Genomic DNA, 16,288 nt, shown 5'->3' with positions numbered 1-16,288 from the left:
CTGCAGACCTCACTTTCTCCTACATTTTTTAGTCCAAACATTCCCACTACAGTCTGAAGTCTCTACCTCATTTTGGTAAAGTTAATGCACTGCAGCTATTAATGAGTAAAAAAAAACCTAGAAGCTAAAATGACTCACCTGACCTTACTCTGAATGCTTTCTAATTTAGAACTATTTAAAGATGCACACTGCCAGCACTAATTCACTCCAAAGACCCCACCAGCATGATCTCACTGAGTTAACTGCTCTCTGTTCATGCTGATTTACACTGAGTTCACTCCCTCTCTTCACGTGCTACTTTATACTGAGTTCCTCACTCAAGGACTCTTCTCAATATCACCTTTTCCAAAATTAGTCCTTGCATCCCATGGAGACAGGTATGTGGTCTTACCTTTGTACACCAAAAAGCCCAACCTCAATGGATACATAGTGTTGGAGACACACCAACCTAGAAGTGCAAGCACTGATTTATATATGAATGCAATGGATGCTTGATAGTTGCTGAGCTCTTGAATTCAGGATGGATATTGTTCTCCTGCTACAGCATTCTTGACTGAGCAGTTTTTTTAAGGCTCCCTTTCCTCATTTGAGAAGTGGACTAGAAAAGGTTGTTAAGCCTAAACTGTCCCAAACTACCTTGACTAGGAACCACCTGGGGTCGCACCACCTTTGTAATTGACAGGCAATAAAACACAAGCATTTCTGTGTCTGGAGTGTGTGCATGTAACAATCATGACAATAAATGCTCTGAAAGGAAGGCAATCATTGATTCTTGAAGCTTGTGAGACATAATTTGATGTTCTTAGTAAAAACTACAAAGTGGATGGTCAGCATAGAGAGGAAGGAGAAACTGAAGAAGATCATCATATTCATGGAATTGGGTTTGCTATCAAAAATAGAACAGTAGATTTATGTACAGCACTTTCAAGTGCCTTTAATGACCAGCTCATGACGTTATGCCCTCCATTTAATGGCAATCAATGGCCCACAGTCATCATGCTTATGCTTCGACTCTCTATTCTACAGCTTTTTTAAGCAGATCTGAATTCTTCATAATATACTGACACTGACAACTGTCCCAAAGCAAGACAGGTTGAATCTATTGGGTGGTTTAAAAGTGAGTTGGATGCAACTCTACTACGTGGAAGGGCAGCATCGGGAACGAGAGTGGAAAAGTCAAATTTCAACGTCTCGTCCTCTTTGTGAAGTGCACAGATTCACCATCACAAATACATTGTTTCAGTGGTATTTAGACATGAAACAATGTGCAAACATCTGCAATCCAAACATTGGTGCTTCTTGGACTATGTCACTGTCTGAGATCAAGGGAGGAAGGATGTGTATGTGACCTGAGGTGTTTGCGGTGTATATGATTGCTGGACAGATCAAAGCTCACTATTGCTTTTGTGCTGCACTATGAATACATGCCTAACACCCAAAAACAGAAGTCCCTCAAAGAACGCTCGAAGAAAATTTAAGAACCACATTCTCCAGGATTTAAAAACAAGTAGATAATTACAAATGCAATTTTCTTCCCATCCTGCTCTCACAGATTCCAATGGTGCTGGCATGGATGGGCAAAATCTAAGATGCAATTTCTCCTTCATTAAATTATTGTGGCAAAGAGGTGTTTCTGGTAATGTGCTATATCTACATGCTTAATTCCTGGAGTGATTCTTCCTGGGGACCAAACACCAAGCATGCAACCATACCTGTAATCCCTTGAAATGAACTCCGCAGAACATCAGATTTCTAATTTATTAACCATAAACCAAAAAAGTTTTGATTGCTGTATTTAAAATGATGAAATTATTAGGTAGACCATTTTTGTTAGTCATCTAAGAAAGTACCAGCAGACATGAGTATAAGTTACATATGCACAAAACTAGATTAGTTTTTGAGTCTGATCAACATATCCTTATTTAGAATGCACTGGAGTTAGGCCTCCAAAATTACCTGTAATCTTCTGCTACTTGCTTAATTGTTCTCAAAGGTTAAGAAGGAACTTTCAGGATCCAAATGATTTTTTTCCTTTGTGGTTTTAGTCATTGCTAAGAGGTTGCATGGCTGTTGAGTGAAAGAGTATTGTCTCTAGGATTGATATTGTGTAGAATTCAAAACATGGCAACTGAGGAGACTTGAGAGGGGATATAATCTTTTCCTGTACTTCATTTCTGTATGTTTCCTATGTTGTTTATGAGGGTAGGTTTGGTGGGTCCAAGTCTGTCACTATATTGTCTTAAAAAAAATTATAATTTGGAAATCAGTTTTGGCAGTACTTGGGCTTACCTGATCCATCTTATGATCTATAGCATCTTTCCAAATCACTGAATTGCCACTGTAAGTTGGCCCCAAGACAAAGATGTTTGGTGAGCTTATCTGAAGTACTGTGTCATAAGTTGTAGAAATAAAAAAGCAAGTGTTCCTACAGTATTATTGTTTTTGTGCCATCTTATATCTTATCTGGTAGCTAATACTATAGAATATTTTTATATCTAATCTTATCAGTTATATGGTCAAGGTTCATGTGGTTGGGTTGAAGGTACACTTTTTTAACATCTGTAGTTTGAACAAATACATCAAACAACCACTATAATCAGCAGTGCTTATGGGGATATGCAACTAACATGATTTGCTTCAGGAACTCTGTCTATCTGTTAATTGCAATTTCTATACTAAAATGTGAATCAGAAAATGAAATAAATGATCGACCGAGGACTGCTATCAACAACGATCAGTGGGTATTATTTATTTAATTAATAATAGTTTTAAATTAATTTCAGAGAAAACTGCTTGGTTTTGAAGAGCAACAAATGTATACATGTAATTTTGTAGCTGTCATCCATTGTGCTCTTAATTCCTATTTGTTCAAGTGCCTTTTTTTTATTACAAGACCCAGAATAACTTCAAATAATGGCAATTTGATATTTCAACCTGGCAACCTAAAGAATATTGAATTCAAGACTTCATCATCTGGGAGAATTAAATTAAATAATAACGATCTGGAACAACAACTTATTCAGGTAGTTACTGATAATTATCTGACCTCTAAAATACTGTGTTGCCATTTAATGAGGAAAGTAAATAACTTAGATAGTCGACACAATATTTTTATATAAGTAACTCTAACAAGACTATTATTTCGCCAGACTAAACAGACATGTTTCAAATTAAATACTCTGTTTCATTCATTGCATTTTATATTAAGCTTCAGTATGTAAAAGTCATTCCAAATGTCGTACATTAGTTTTTAACTATATTTGAATACTGAATTTCACTTGTTCTTTTCAGATAGCTGCAGATGTCTTACATTATTTTGCGAAATTAATTTAATTGTTTTACTGTAATTCTAGATTGGAAAAAATAAGGATGACATTGTTGAATTGAAAGCTAGTGGAGGTCATATCCCTCAGAACATTTCTAATCAAATCAGTCAGCTGAATGTATGGGTAAGTATACAATCTGTGATCTCTTTATTGCTTGCTCTCTTTCAATTAATGTTATTGGCCATAAAAGCAAAACATCTCAGGGGGTGAAGAGTGCCTTTTGCATATTTATGTGAAAGTCTGTATTTTGTCTCATTATTCAGCAATCCATTAGGGACCATTCAATATGTAGGTCTACAAAATGCATTTGAAGAATGCTTAAAGTTTTAAAGCCAGCCTCTAGTTAGATCATATATCACTCAAAAAGTCTCACTCTACAAAGAAAAGAAATAGTCTTTGAGTGAGATAATGCACTCAAAATCTATTTTTACACATGGTTAAACCCAGGCCCCTTTTCTTGACTGAAAGTGTGGACCATGTGGAATTTTTATGTACTTTCTTTTCTGAAAAGCATGACGAGATTGTTGAAATTTCTCTTCATTTTTTCCCCCGATTTCTTTGTCTTGAATTTTAAACAGTTTAAAGAGATTTCAAAATTCATCCACTTTGCTTAAAAGTAAAATTGTTTGGTCTGTTGAAATCAATATCATTAATAGATTATGTGTTCAGGAGTCATTGTAAAACATTTACAGAACTCTAAAAAGTAATCCTTTCCCCTAGAGGTTCCTCTGGTTTCCTTTCACTAAAACTAGAGGACTTCGGGCAATGAGAGGTGTAAGTTAAGAGGATTTCCCTTCAGCTGTTTTTTGTTGGCATCAATAAAATCTTTCACAAGTCATTCACACTGTTATCTTCGAGGAGAAAGTGAGGACTGCAGATGCTGGAGATCAGAGCTGAAAATGTGTTGCTGGAAAAGTGCAGCAGGTCAGGCAGCATCCAAGGAACAGGAGAATCGACGTTTCGGGCATCAGCCCTTCTTCAGGAATTGGATGCCCGAAACGTCGATTCTCCTGTTCCTTGGATGCTGCCTGACCTGCTGCGCTTTTCCACCAACACATTTTCAGCTTCCACACTGTTATCTTCTCAATGTTACAACACTGACCTAGAAGTATTCTGTCTCATGAATGGCATTGACATGAATTAGATGTAATACAAGTTTGACATTACTTGTAAAATAACTATTTGTAAACTCTTTTCTCTTTAGGTAGCAAGATAAAATTGCAATTTGTGAGATATTAATTTAACTGCTCTTTTTGCTGTCCCTTTAGCTACAACATCTTGAAGCCAGTGTTAAGGCTGTACAAACAGTAAGTATGTTGAATTCATATAAGTTTCTATTACAGTAATGAAGGATATCCATATATTTCATCCAAATAAGCAGATGACTGAAAACATGCGTTAAATTTGTGTTGAATTGAAATGCTAGCTGCCGCACCAGAATTCAGATAAATATGGGTTGAGGTTACATTATTAGACTGCATTAAAGATAATTAGATTTCATACCTAACCTCATACCTAACCTCATACCTTGCATTCAGTCTTGTCAGATTTGAGATCATATTTGAGTTGGTCTCTTCACAAATAACTAAAAGTTCAGATTGAGACTAATTACTAATCAATTTAAATAAAAAGTGCCCAACAGGGAGAAAAGTATTCAAGTAATGTTTAGGGCTCCATGATTCATATTCAGTTGGTGGCTGCTGTTGAGAAATGATTATGTCTGTGAATTTTTCTTACCTATTAAATTGCAGCCAGAGAATCACTCGTAATGGTTTTTCTTCATACTCTCACATTGTTACCCAAGGATTTTTTTTTGTCCTCCCTACTGTTTCTTAGTTATATATTGTCCCTTGGTAACATTTTCTGCAGGAACAGTTTTGCTTTTCATATGTAGTTGATAATGCACAGCACTAGCTCACCATTGTCTGTCATGACTACTCCACTGGCTGCATTACCAGGCTGCATATTTAAGTTTTGAGTGCTGGATGATCAGAAATTTCATTCAACTACATATTGAGAAGACTGAAGCCATTGTTTCACTCTGATCTGAAACCCTTCTCACTAGTTACCAGTTGCATCCCTCCCTCTGCCAACAGTCTGATATTAAACTAGTTAGTTCACCTTCCTGATGTCACATTAGATTCAGACATGAACTTTTGACCTGAAATCACAATGCAATCAAAGCTATCTATTGCCAGCTCTGTGACGTTGCTCAACATCACTCCTGTCTTAGCCCATCTGCTGCTTGAAATTTCATTTCAACCTTTGTTAACTCAAGAGCCAACTATTCCAATGTACTCACATTCCATCCTTCTTTAACTAACTCGGTATCATACAGCACCAAGTCTTATCTCCTACCAAATCTATGCTTACTGAAGTGTACTGATTCCTGGTCAAGCAATGGCATGGATTTTAAGTTTTCATCCTTATTATCAATTCCTTCCATGTTCCCGCTCTCTCTATCTCCGAAATATTCTTCAGCCTCAAGACCCTCTGTAACATCTGTGCTCCTCCAATTCTGGCCTCCTGTGCATGCACTATTTTAACTCTTCCCACAAAGGCTGATAGTAGGGCCCCAAACCTTTGAATTCTTCACCCAATACTTCTCCGCCTGAAACATACTTCCTTGACCAAACATTTGGTCACCTGACTTAATACCTCCTTTTGTGGCTCAGCATCAATGTTGTTTTATAATGTTTCCAATGAAGCTCCTGGGACCATTCCATTATGTGAAATGCTCTGTACAATCCTCAAAGTCAAACAGTAAACCAAAATAAGCAAATTTACTCGAATTAACATTCTCAAAATGAACAGAAAAATTAACATGAATCATGAGGAAAAATTAATTAATGAAACTTCAAATGAAATTGGTCAATTCCATTTTCACTTATGGCTTCCAGCATTTAGTCATCATGTGCTCTTTTTTGTGACAAAGATGCATCTCATTCCCTTGAAATATACCTGTCCTCCAACCATTCATTTCTATTAACCTAAGAGGGTCCTTTTCCCCTTTATTTACCAGGGCATGACCTCTTCTCATCATTGACTTTCCTTGCATTTCAGTTTCTCTGGAAGGTTGCAAAGTGAGATCAGTTAATAATCATCTTACAAGTTAGTTCATAACTACCTGCCAGACCTGTTGAGATTCTCCAGCAATTTCTGCTTTTGTTTCAGATGTCCATAATCCACAGGTATTTAGTTTTATTTTACTAACCGAAATCATCCTATTTTTCTCAAGCCCCAAGTGTCTCGTGAATTAGTTGAGGATTCCAATCTTCTTAACCCCTGATCTTATGTTGAGCCTCACATGCTCTGCTCCACCCTTCAATCGTCACTTCTCAACTGCTTCCGACCTTTGAGCATCAGATCCACTTTTGTACCAAATACTTGGGTCTAAAATGTACATCAGTTAATTTCCCATGACAATATAACAAAAACAGATGTGCTGAAGAACCTTCACCATTGTATATGAAGAAATTCCCATGAATATTCCATGTTTTGTAACTTTTAATATAGCATAAATCAGAACTAACTGAAATTAAACATTAATCATTAGGAAAATCATATTTCACTTTAAATAGTTAATACAAAAATTTGTGCTCTATGCAATCACAAGCATTTGGATCACTTCCTGTGTAAAAGTAGTGTAAAATCACTGCATATTCCCACAAAATGTTATTCTTTATTAATGTAGCAAGATCAGGAGTCTTATACAACAGCTTTACTTTTGACTTCACAGGTACGATTGTCATCAGCATTGTACCTTTTTCCCTCGGTTCACAGCAGTCCTGAAGGTCTAACTTTCAAGAGTTTCTTTTCAACTGACCAACCAATAATCAGGTTTTGCTACTGCTGGGAAAGCACACATCTCTTTAATTTTGCTGAACTATTCATGAAGCTTAACAAAAAAAGCAAAGAACTGTTAATGTGGGTGATCAGAAACAGTATCAGAAATTGCTGGAAAAATGCTTCAGATCTGGCAGAATCTGTGGAAAGAAATGTTAACTCTGCTTTCTCTCAACAGCTGCTCTCAGACCTGCTTTTTCCAGCAATTTCTATCTTTGTTTTTGTTGACTTCTAGTCTTAACTTTCTTCTTGTTGATTCTGTTTCCAAATCAGTGGTCATCTGGTATATGGACTAGTACTTATTATCAAAGAAAATTTAGAAAAGATCCTTCTGGAATTGATACAAACTCTGACATTGTTTTCAAAAATCCAAAACTAAAATACAAATTTTACAGACATTTTAAAGAAATTAACAAGTTTTTGTATTGCTTCCAGCCCAAATGTTATCACGATATAAATAATTGTTATTTTTGTGGTTTATTCTTAGCTAGGGCGTAACTGGAAATATTTCTTAAAAGAAAACAGGAAATTTATCTGCGTTAGCAGAGTGATCAAGTATTCCATTTACCAATTTGTCATACATTCCAGAATAGAGAATAACATGAGGAATGCTTTGGTTCTAAAAAGAGGTGTGCAAAGAGAGAAGATAGACTAACAGTGATCTATGAATCCGTACATTTCATATTTAAAAAATCAACCAATAAAATAGGGATTTACAAGGTTTAAGATAAAATTGTTCCTTCAGTTGGTTATTACATACTTTGAATGACTTTAAGCAAAGCATTGGAAACTCACTTCTTCTAAACTGCATTTCCCACATTTCAGATATTGCAAAGACGTGCATGCAAGAGCGGTCCTTGTCAGAATGGTGGAAGGTGCCTGGATCTCATTGATTCTTTTTTCTGTCTCTGTCCAAGCAACTGGAAGGCAAGAAAGCTTTTCTTTAGACATCCGTCTTTCCTGTGAATTGAGGTTCTAGTTATGTGATTTTTCTCATCAAGTAAACTCATATCTGTTCTTGGCCTTTAGCTGAAGCATCAGGAGGGCCCAGTTACTGAATGGACCCCCCTCCCCTCCATTATTCTTCAGCAGAATGACCTTACACAGTGGTCTTTCCCCACTGCGCCTTGGTGGCAGCAGGTCCCAGCTTTAGTGTGTCCCTCAGCACCTGGACCTTGGAATGTGCCAGTCTGCAACACTCAGGTTCAACTCCTTCAACTGGAAGACCAGCAAGTTTAGGGAAGACCAAAGAATGTCTTTCACCAATTTGATGGTCCTCCAGGTGCTGCTGATGTTTGTCTTGGTGTATGCCCCAGGGAACAGACCGTAGAGCATGGCGTCCCACATCATGGAGCTGCTCGGGATGAACCTCAATAAACACCACTACATTCCTGTCCAGACTTCCTTTGCATATGCAGATTCCCAGAAGGAAGTGTGTAACAGTGTCTTCCTCTCCACAGCCACTTAGAGGACAGTGTGCAGTGGCACAGAGAGTCTGGGCATGTGTAAAGGATCTCACAGGCAGAGCCTTTCTCACCACAAGCCAAGTCATGTCCTGGTGCTTTTTGGAAAGTTCTGGCGATGAGGCATTCTGCCAAATGACTTTGACAGTCTGCTCAGGGAACTGCTCGACAGGATCTGTCCTGAAGGGTCTTTAGGATGCTATATGCTGACCACTTCCTGATGGACTTGTGGTCAAAGGTGTTTTCCTTCACAAATTTCTCCATGAAGGACAGGTGATATGGAAAGGTCCAACTACTTGGAGTGTTCCAAGTGAGACCAGGCCCACCCTGGATGCAGATAGAACCTCGGTACATAGTGACACTTGATGTTTGCGTGCTGAGGGTCTACACACAACTTGATGCTGCCATACACAAAGATGGCCATCAGGGTGAGAGTAGCGTTGGGTGTGTTGTTCCCCTTTGTCCAGGTCTTTGTACATGCTGTCCCTTTGGACTCGGTCCATTTTCGATCTCCACATGATGTGTATGATGGCCTGGGTGACTGTGGCAGTGCAGGTTCAGGGAGTAGGCCAGACCTGCACCACATATAACAGCATTGAGAGTACCTCATACCTGATGACCAGATTTTTTTTTCCCACCATGGACTGCTACCAGTGCTCCCATCTGCCCAATATCTTCTTCACCTCAGTGACACTCTCCTCCCAAGTCTTGGCACAAGTCCCAGCCTCTCCAAACCAAATACCCAGCACCGAGCTGAAAATGTGCTGCTGGAAAAGCGCAGCAGGTCAGGCAGCATCCAAGGAACAGGAGAATCGACGTTTTGGGCATAAGCCAGCAACACATTTTCAGCTCTGATCTCCAGCATCTGCAGTCCTCACTTTCTCCTCAAATACCCAGCACCTTCAGGCAGTCTGTCCTGAAGGTGAAGGCGAGAAAGGATTGGTTGGCCCAGTTTTCAAAGAGCAAGGCCTCACTCTTGCCTCAATTTACTTTTGCTCCCAAGGCCTGTTCAAACTGTTCACAGATGCACCTGAGTCTGTGCACTGACAGTGGATCCAAGCAGAAAACAGCAATGCCATCCATGTACAGGGAGGCCTTAACCTGTAGGCTCCCGTTGCCATGAATAGTCACCCCTCTCAGGTTCACATCCTTCCTGATGGACTCAGGGTTTTATCTGGTGATAACCTCTCCTAGCACATTATGTGGCTTTGGAAGGATGGGGAATGTCAAGGATCTGATGAATTAGGAGTCACAATTATGTGGAACTAACTGGATGGATCAATGGGTCACCTCTTCAGTACTTGTGAGCTTAAGAATCTGCTCTGCAATATAAACAATACAGCCCATGTCACCAGCTCTCAAAGCTGTTATAGAACTACTTTTTCTTGAAATGGTTCTGTAATTTAAAATGGCTAAATGTTACAGGCTAACTCCAGCTTCATGACCTTCATATTAACTCTTAAGGTTCTAATTTATTACTTTTTAAAACTTTCTGTTATTGAGTACAGTAGTTGCTGATATGAGTGAATTGTGATGCATAATTAACAGTGAGCAGGAAGATTTTCAAAAGTCTGTCGCTTGATTATCAATGAAATGAAAAGAAAACCCCAACTAAATTCCTAATGATTATAATTTCTCATTACTTTGTATATTTAGGGACTTACTTGCTCTGATGATGTAAATGAATGTCTGGTCAATGCTGGAACATCGCTCGCATGTCAAAATGGAGCAACATGTGTTAACACAAAAGGCAGTTACAGGTAACAGGACCTATCAGAGGAAAGAGATAGAAGCTTCATTGTGCATGTTTTGCATGACAAAAGCTAGCACTGACATGACCTTGTTCAGAAAGCCAAAGAAAGATGGTTGCTAATTAATTGCATGATATATGATGGTTATATATCCACATGTTTTTCAATTATTAACATGTTGAAAACTAAATATTACCATTCTCTTTACTTTGAAGTTCAGTTGTACCATGCTTCCTTTGTCTTTATAATGAGTGTCCACTCTTTTTATCACTGTGGTTTCAGACTAAAGGTAAAAGGTAAAGTTGTCATAGTCTTAACAGACCATAGGGCTGCTCTCCTATTAAACAGAGAGAGAGGTGATTGATGTTTGTTTAAGCTGAGGGTCACCATGCCTCAAGCAAGGGAGTCATTGAGAAGGAGAATCATTTATTGTAACCTCAGCCAACTCAAGAAGTGAACCCACATTGCTAGAGTCACAAACCAGCTGGCCAATCAACTGAGCTAACCAACGCTGAAGTGGATACCCCTGATTTCAGATGAACAGCGCATAGTAAAGTCAGCATTGAATAGTACAGTAAACCATCTCTACTGATTTTAGGGCATAACATTGTGAAGGAAAAATCATATTGAACTTGTTTGTAATATTAATGTTACACTGCATTATGTCATCCTCAGATGTGACTGTACTCCCGAATGGTATGGTCCATACTGTACTTTCAAATATGATGATTGCCAAGGTGATTCACAAGCACTGTGTGTACATGGCATCTGCATTGATATAGCGAGAGTGCAGCCAAATCAGGTAAAGACCATGCAGCATTGTGAAAAAAGGAATTTCTTTCTTTACAGGTTTTCTGTGCAGTATCTGACACTATTAACATTTGAATATGGTACTTAGTGGCACCACTGTTCCTGGTCCGAATGGAGATAAATGAATAATTTCTCCCTTCAACTATGTTTACAAACCATGTTATTGTAAGAGAATGAGGTGGAATTTACATACATAATTTACAAGGAACTAAGCACCACTCACTGTATTTTGCTGGAGAAATCATAATCATAGGGTCAGATAGCATGGAAATAGACCCTTCGGTCTGACCAATCCATGCTGAACATAATCCAAACTAAACTCGTCCCACCTGCCTGCTCCTGAGCCATATCCCTCCAAACTTTTCCTATTCATGTACTTATCCAATGTTTTTTAAATGTTGTAATAGTACCACATTCACCAATGCCTCAGGAAGTTCCTTCACTGCATCTATGGGTAAGATTTCTTCTAATATTAGTTATGGGCTGTTTTTGCTGCACTTCATCGTGATTCTTTTTCATAGATGTTGTAGACTGTTGAATTTGCATATAGAAAACAACTTTGTCACTCAGGAAACAGACTTTGTTTTGTGAATAGTCGACTAGGAGAAAATGAGGACTGCAGATGCTGGAGATCAGAGTCAAAAGGTGTGGCACTGGAAAAGCACGAGCCGGTCAGGCAGCTTCCGAGGAGCAGGAGAATTGACATTTTGAGCATAAGCTCTTCATCAGGAACATCGACACTCCTGCTGTTTGGATGCTGCCTGACCAGCTGTGCTTTTCCAGTGCCACACTTTTTGACTTTGTTTTGTGAGTGTCCTGTTGAAAGTTCTATTCTGTTTCCAATTCTTTGATTGTGTAGTTCATGGGTATACACAGTGGTTTAATTTACATTCTACTAATCATAGTATTAATTTTTAAAATTACATTTACTAATATTCAATATTTCCACTCATTGTCCATTAATAGCCCAAGTTCCAGTGTATCTGTGATGCTGGATGGACTCATGCTCCAACAAGCTCCGCCTGTAGTTCTGATATTGATGAATGTAATCTTCCAGCTCATCCCTGTTCAACAAATCCTCCAGTCAAGTGCATTAATTTTCCAGGATCATATCGTTGTGAGTCATGCCCAGCAGGTAACAACCTTTTTTTTCTGGTTAAGCTGATTGAAACATGTCATTATCAATCATGAGAAACTTGTCAATGTGACAACTGCATTATTCAGCATGACCTGAATTTGGAATTAACAGTGAATCAAGGGGCAAAAAAGCCATGCCGAGAGATCTAATGATCTGGTGCGAAGTTTACTGCCCTAACTTTGCAGTAGATTTTATTGTTAAGGGTGGAACAGCAGGGATGCTATAAAACTGTGCAAACAGCCAATTAGAAAAATTCTTAGTGACAGCCATGAAAAACTCTGAAAATCAAATAGCTTTTTAGAACAGTAACGATTGGGACACAAGTGGTGAAGGAAGAAGTTGAAATAGTTTGAAAATATATTTTGGGGTGGCTCAGTGGTTAGCACTGCTGCCTCACAGCACCAGGGACCTGGGTTCGATTCCAGCCTAGGGTGACTGTCTGTGTGGTGTTTGCACATTCTCCCCATGTCTGCCTGGGTTTCCTCCAGGTGCTCCGGTTTCCTCCCACAATCCAAAGATGTGCAGGTTGGGTGAATTGGCCATGCTAAATTGCCCATAGTGTCGGGTGTATTAGGGTGAATATAAGGTTGGGGAATGGGTCTGGGTGGGTTACTCTTTGGAAGGTCAGTGTGGACTTGCTGGGACGAAGGGCCTGTTTCCACACTCAAATTGAATCTAGTCTAATTCAACATCTATTTTGAAGTTAGTTTTAAAATTGTGATGTAGTCATTTGGCAAGTACTTGTGCATGCAATCTTTTAGCCTGGGATGCTGCTGTGCTGCAATTACCTTGCATTTCTGGCTGTTCAGCAAGCCCACCCACTCTCACCACCTGCTATTGGCATCTCGAAGGGATTTACAGTTAATAATCCATCCATTTGATTGTGTTATGACATAACTTGTATTTGAACCAGGAACTTCTAGAATAAAGGTAGGGATGCTACCACTATATCTAAAAAAATTCACAGATCAATCTTTATGCTGGCATGAAGTGATATTTCACAACTATAAAATCAAATTTATGTCTAGATATATTGTTCAATAGTTATTATTTAAGGTGGCTGTTAAAGCCTAAGTGACTCTTGGTTGAACAAGTTATAGTTTTTTGAGGGGGGCTTTTTAAGAGATAGGGAAAATTCTCACCAGATCAACTGATATTAATGATTTCTAACTCTGGGAATTGAGAGGGTGGCATTGGGATGGGTTGTTTATGACCCACAGAAAAGACTGCAACTAAACCCAGCAGTTAAAGTTGTTTTCAGAGGGGAAATAGCAGTGAATGCTGAAAGATTGCCATCAAATCCTCCAGGGTTTAGCCTTTCCAACATTGAATTGGCACTTAATGAATTGAATACTTTGCATTAATTCAGAAGTTGAAATTATTGTTTTTTAAATCAAAATATTTATGTTTTGCTAAAATGTGCACAGGCTGGGAAGGAAATGGATACAGTTGCAAAGATATTAACGAGTGTGAAACTGAGAATGGAGGATGCTCTCAGGCTCCAATAGTTCGGTGTATTAATACAATGGGATCTTACTATTGCGACTTATGTCCACCAGGTATGTGGCCCTGTTAAACTAGTTGTAAGGCTAGATTGAGTCAATGTAGCAGTGAAGGGGCACTTGTTTATATGGCTAAGAAATTATGTTTAAGTTCCTGAAGAATGCTATGATAGTTAAAGTGCAACACAGCAAAATGTCAATGTTTTTTCTGATTATTCTTCTCAATTAATTGTATTTTCTAATTGAAAATATATTGCATTTACAATTTTACATTTTCTTAAATTGATGAGTTTTTTTTGGTGCTCTGGAAATAATAGCCAGTTGCCATTTTTTAAAGCAACAAGGGCCAAGACAGATCAACAGAAGATATACAGTACATTGTATGAACAAAGGGCATTATTTCATAAGCAACAACATTTTGTTGAATTTATTCCAATATATAGTATATCTTTCAAAGTTGTTTCAGTGCTTACCCTTGTTATTTCTGTTTCTTTATATTTCCTATGTAATTTGAAACACACATACCAATTTTTCTCAAATGCTGCCAATATTTTGGGGGCCCTGATTTTTGTATCAGTATATGCTGTGAAACATCAGCATGAAGCTGGCTCTTTTTCCCTCTCAATACTGTCCTGCTGCCAGTTGAAGTGATTATAGGGCTGCATCGTGGAATCTTGTGCAAAAACAGGGGGTTCTGATCCATTGTATGCAGTTCTAGGAGTACCTTAATGTGATAACCATTGGCTAGTTTAAAGCAGGTTTGAGGGAAAGATAGAGACAATGAATAGGAAGGAAGCATTAAAAGAAAAGTCCAAGTGAAAAGGGTAAAGTCAAGAAGTCTGGGGTTTGATGGAGTAAAAATTCCACTACTGAAAGAGAAAGGAGAATGGCGTCATTACTTGGGAAAGGAATCCATCATTAAATGGTGGTAGGAAGATTGCCACCATTAACTAAGTGGTGAACAGTTCGAATGCTAACCAAAGAGTGTGAAGAGAGGCCAGCTTCAATTGATGGGGGAAATAAAAGAATAAGAATGTAACTGTGAATACGTTTTCCAGTGATGGATTGCTAGTTGAGCAGAGGGAAGTGAGTATAGTTTGAAGCTGGAGAGTTTGAGAGACAGAGACAATCTCTGGGAAGTGGAAAGTTAGATCAAGTCATAGAGACATACAGCACAGAAACAGATCCTTCAGTCCAACTCGTCCATGCCGACCAGCTAACCTAACCCAATCAAGTCCCACCTGTCAACAGCCTGTCCACATCCCTCCAAACCCTTCCCATTCATATACCCATTTAGATGTCTTTTAAATGTTGCAATTGTACTAGCCTCCACCATTTCCTCTGGCAGCCCATTCCACACACGCACCACCTTCTATGTGAAACAGTTGCCTCTTAAATCTCTTTTCTATCATTCCCCTCTCATCCTAAACCTATGCCCTCTAGTTCTGGACTCCCCCACCCCAGGGAAATGACCTTGCCTATTTACCCTATCCATACCCCTCATGATTTTATAAACCTCTATAAGATCATCCCTCAGCCTCCGACGCTCCAGGGAAAACAGCCCCAGCCTGTTCAGCCTTTCCCTGTAGCTCAAATCCCTCAACCCTGGCAACATCCTTGTAAATCTTTTCTGAACCCTTTCAAGTTTCAGAACATCTTTCTGATAGGAAGGAGACCAGAATTGCATGCAATATTCCAAAAGTGGCCTAACCAATCTCCTGTACAGCTGCAACATGACCTCCTAACTCCTGTACTCAATACACTGGCCAATAAAGGAAAGTATATCAAACGGTTTCTAAATTATCCTATCTTCCTGCAACTTTACTTTCAAGGAGCTATGAACCTGCACTCCAAGGTCTCTTTGTTCAGCAACAATCCCTAGGACCTTACCATTAAGTGTATAAGCACCTCATATTTATCTAAATTAAACTCCATCTGCCACTTCTCATCCCATTGGTACATCTGATCAAGATCCTGTTGTTATCTGAGGTAACCCTCTCCGCTGTCCACTACACCTCCACTTTTGGAGTCATCTGCAAACTTACTAACTGCACCTCTTATGCTCACATCCAAATCATTTATGTAAATGATGAAAAGTAGTGGGCCAGCACTGATCCTTGTGGCACTCCAGTGGTCACAGGCCTCCAATCTGAAAAACAACCCTCCACTACCATCCTCTGTCTTCTACCTTTGAGCCAGTTCTGTATCCAAGTGGCTAGTTCTCCCTGTATTCCATGAGATCTTACCTTGCTAACCAGTCTCCCATGGGGAACCTTATCGAAAGCCTTATGAAGTCCATATAGATCATGTACACCACTCTACACTCATCAATCCTCTTTGTTACTTTTTCAAAAAACTCAATTAAGTTTGTCAGACATGATTTCCCATGCACAAAGCCAAGTCTAATGAGTCCTTGCCTTTCCAAATACATGTACATCTTGTCCCTCAGGAT

General features: G+C 38.9%; 1 protein-coding gene across 1 annotated transcript in view; it reads left to right on the top strand.

Moving 5' to 3' along the window:
- Window positions 1-2,627: 2,627 nt before the first annotated feature.
- The window catches only part of cubn (cubilin (intrinsic factor-cobalamin receptor)), a 295,475-nt gene continuing 281,814 nt past the window's right edge, over window positions 2,628-16,288 (top strand). The window contains exons 1-9 of the mRNA XM_072574987.1: window positions 2,628-2,737; window positions 2,894-3,023; window positions 3,354-3,449; window positions 4,595-4,633; window positions 7,998-8,099; window positions 10,292-10,395; window positions 11,062-11,188; window positions 12,163-12,331; window positions 13,762-13,893. Of these exons, the coding sequence (XP_072431088.1) occupies window positions 2,628-2,737; window positions 2,894-3,023; window positions 3,354-3,449; window positions 4,595-4,633; window positions 7,998-8,099; window positions 10,292-10,395; window positions 11,062-11,188; window positions 12,163-12,331; window positions 13,762-13,893 (1,009 nt within the window). The remainder of the gene's footprint in view (window positions 2,738-2,893; window positions 3,024-3,353; window positions 3,450-4,594; window positions 4,634-7,997; window positions 8,100-10,291; window positions 10,396-11,061; window positions 11,189-12,162; window positions 12,332-13,761; window positions 13,894-16,288) is intronic.

This window comes from Chiloscyllium punctatum, chromosome 8, assembly GCF_047496795.1.
Source record: "Chiloscyllium punctatum isolate Juve2018m chromosome 8, sChiPun1.3, whole genome shotgun sequence".
Lineage (NCBI taxonomy): Eukaryota > Metazoa > Chordata > Chondrichthyes > Orectolobiformes > Hemiscylliidae > Chiloscyllium > Chiloscyllium punctatum.
Note: the sequence above shows the minus strand (reverse complement) of the source record. Positions and strands in the feature narration are given on the sequence as shown.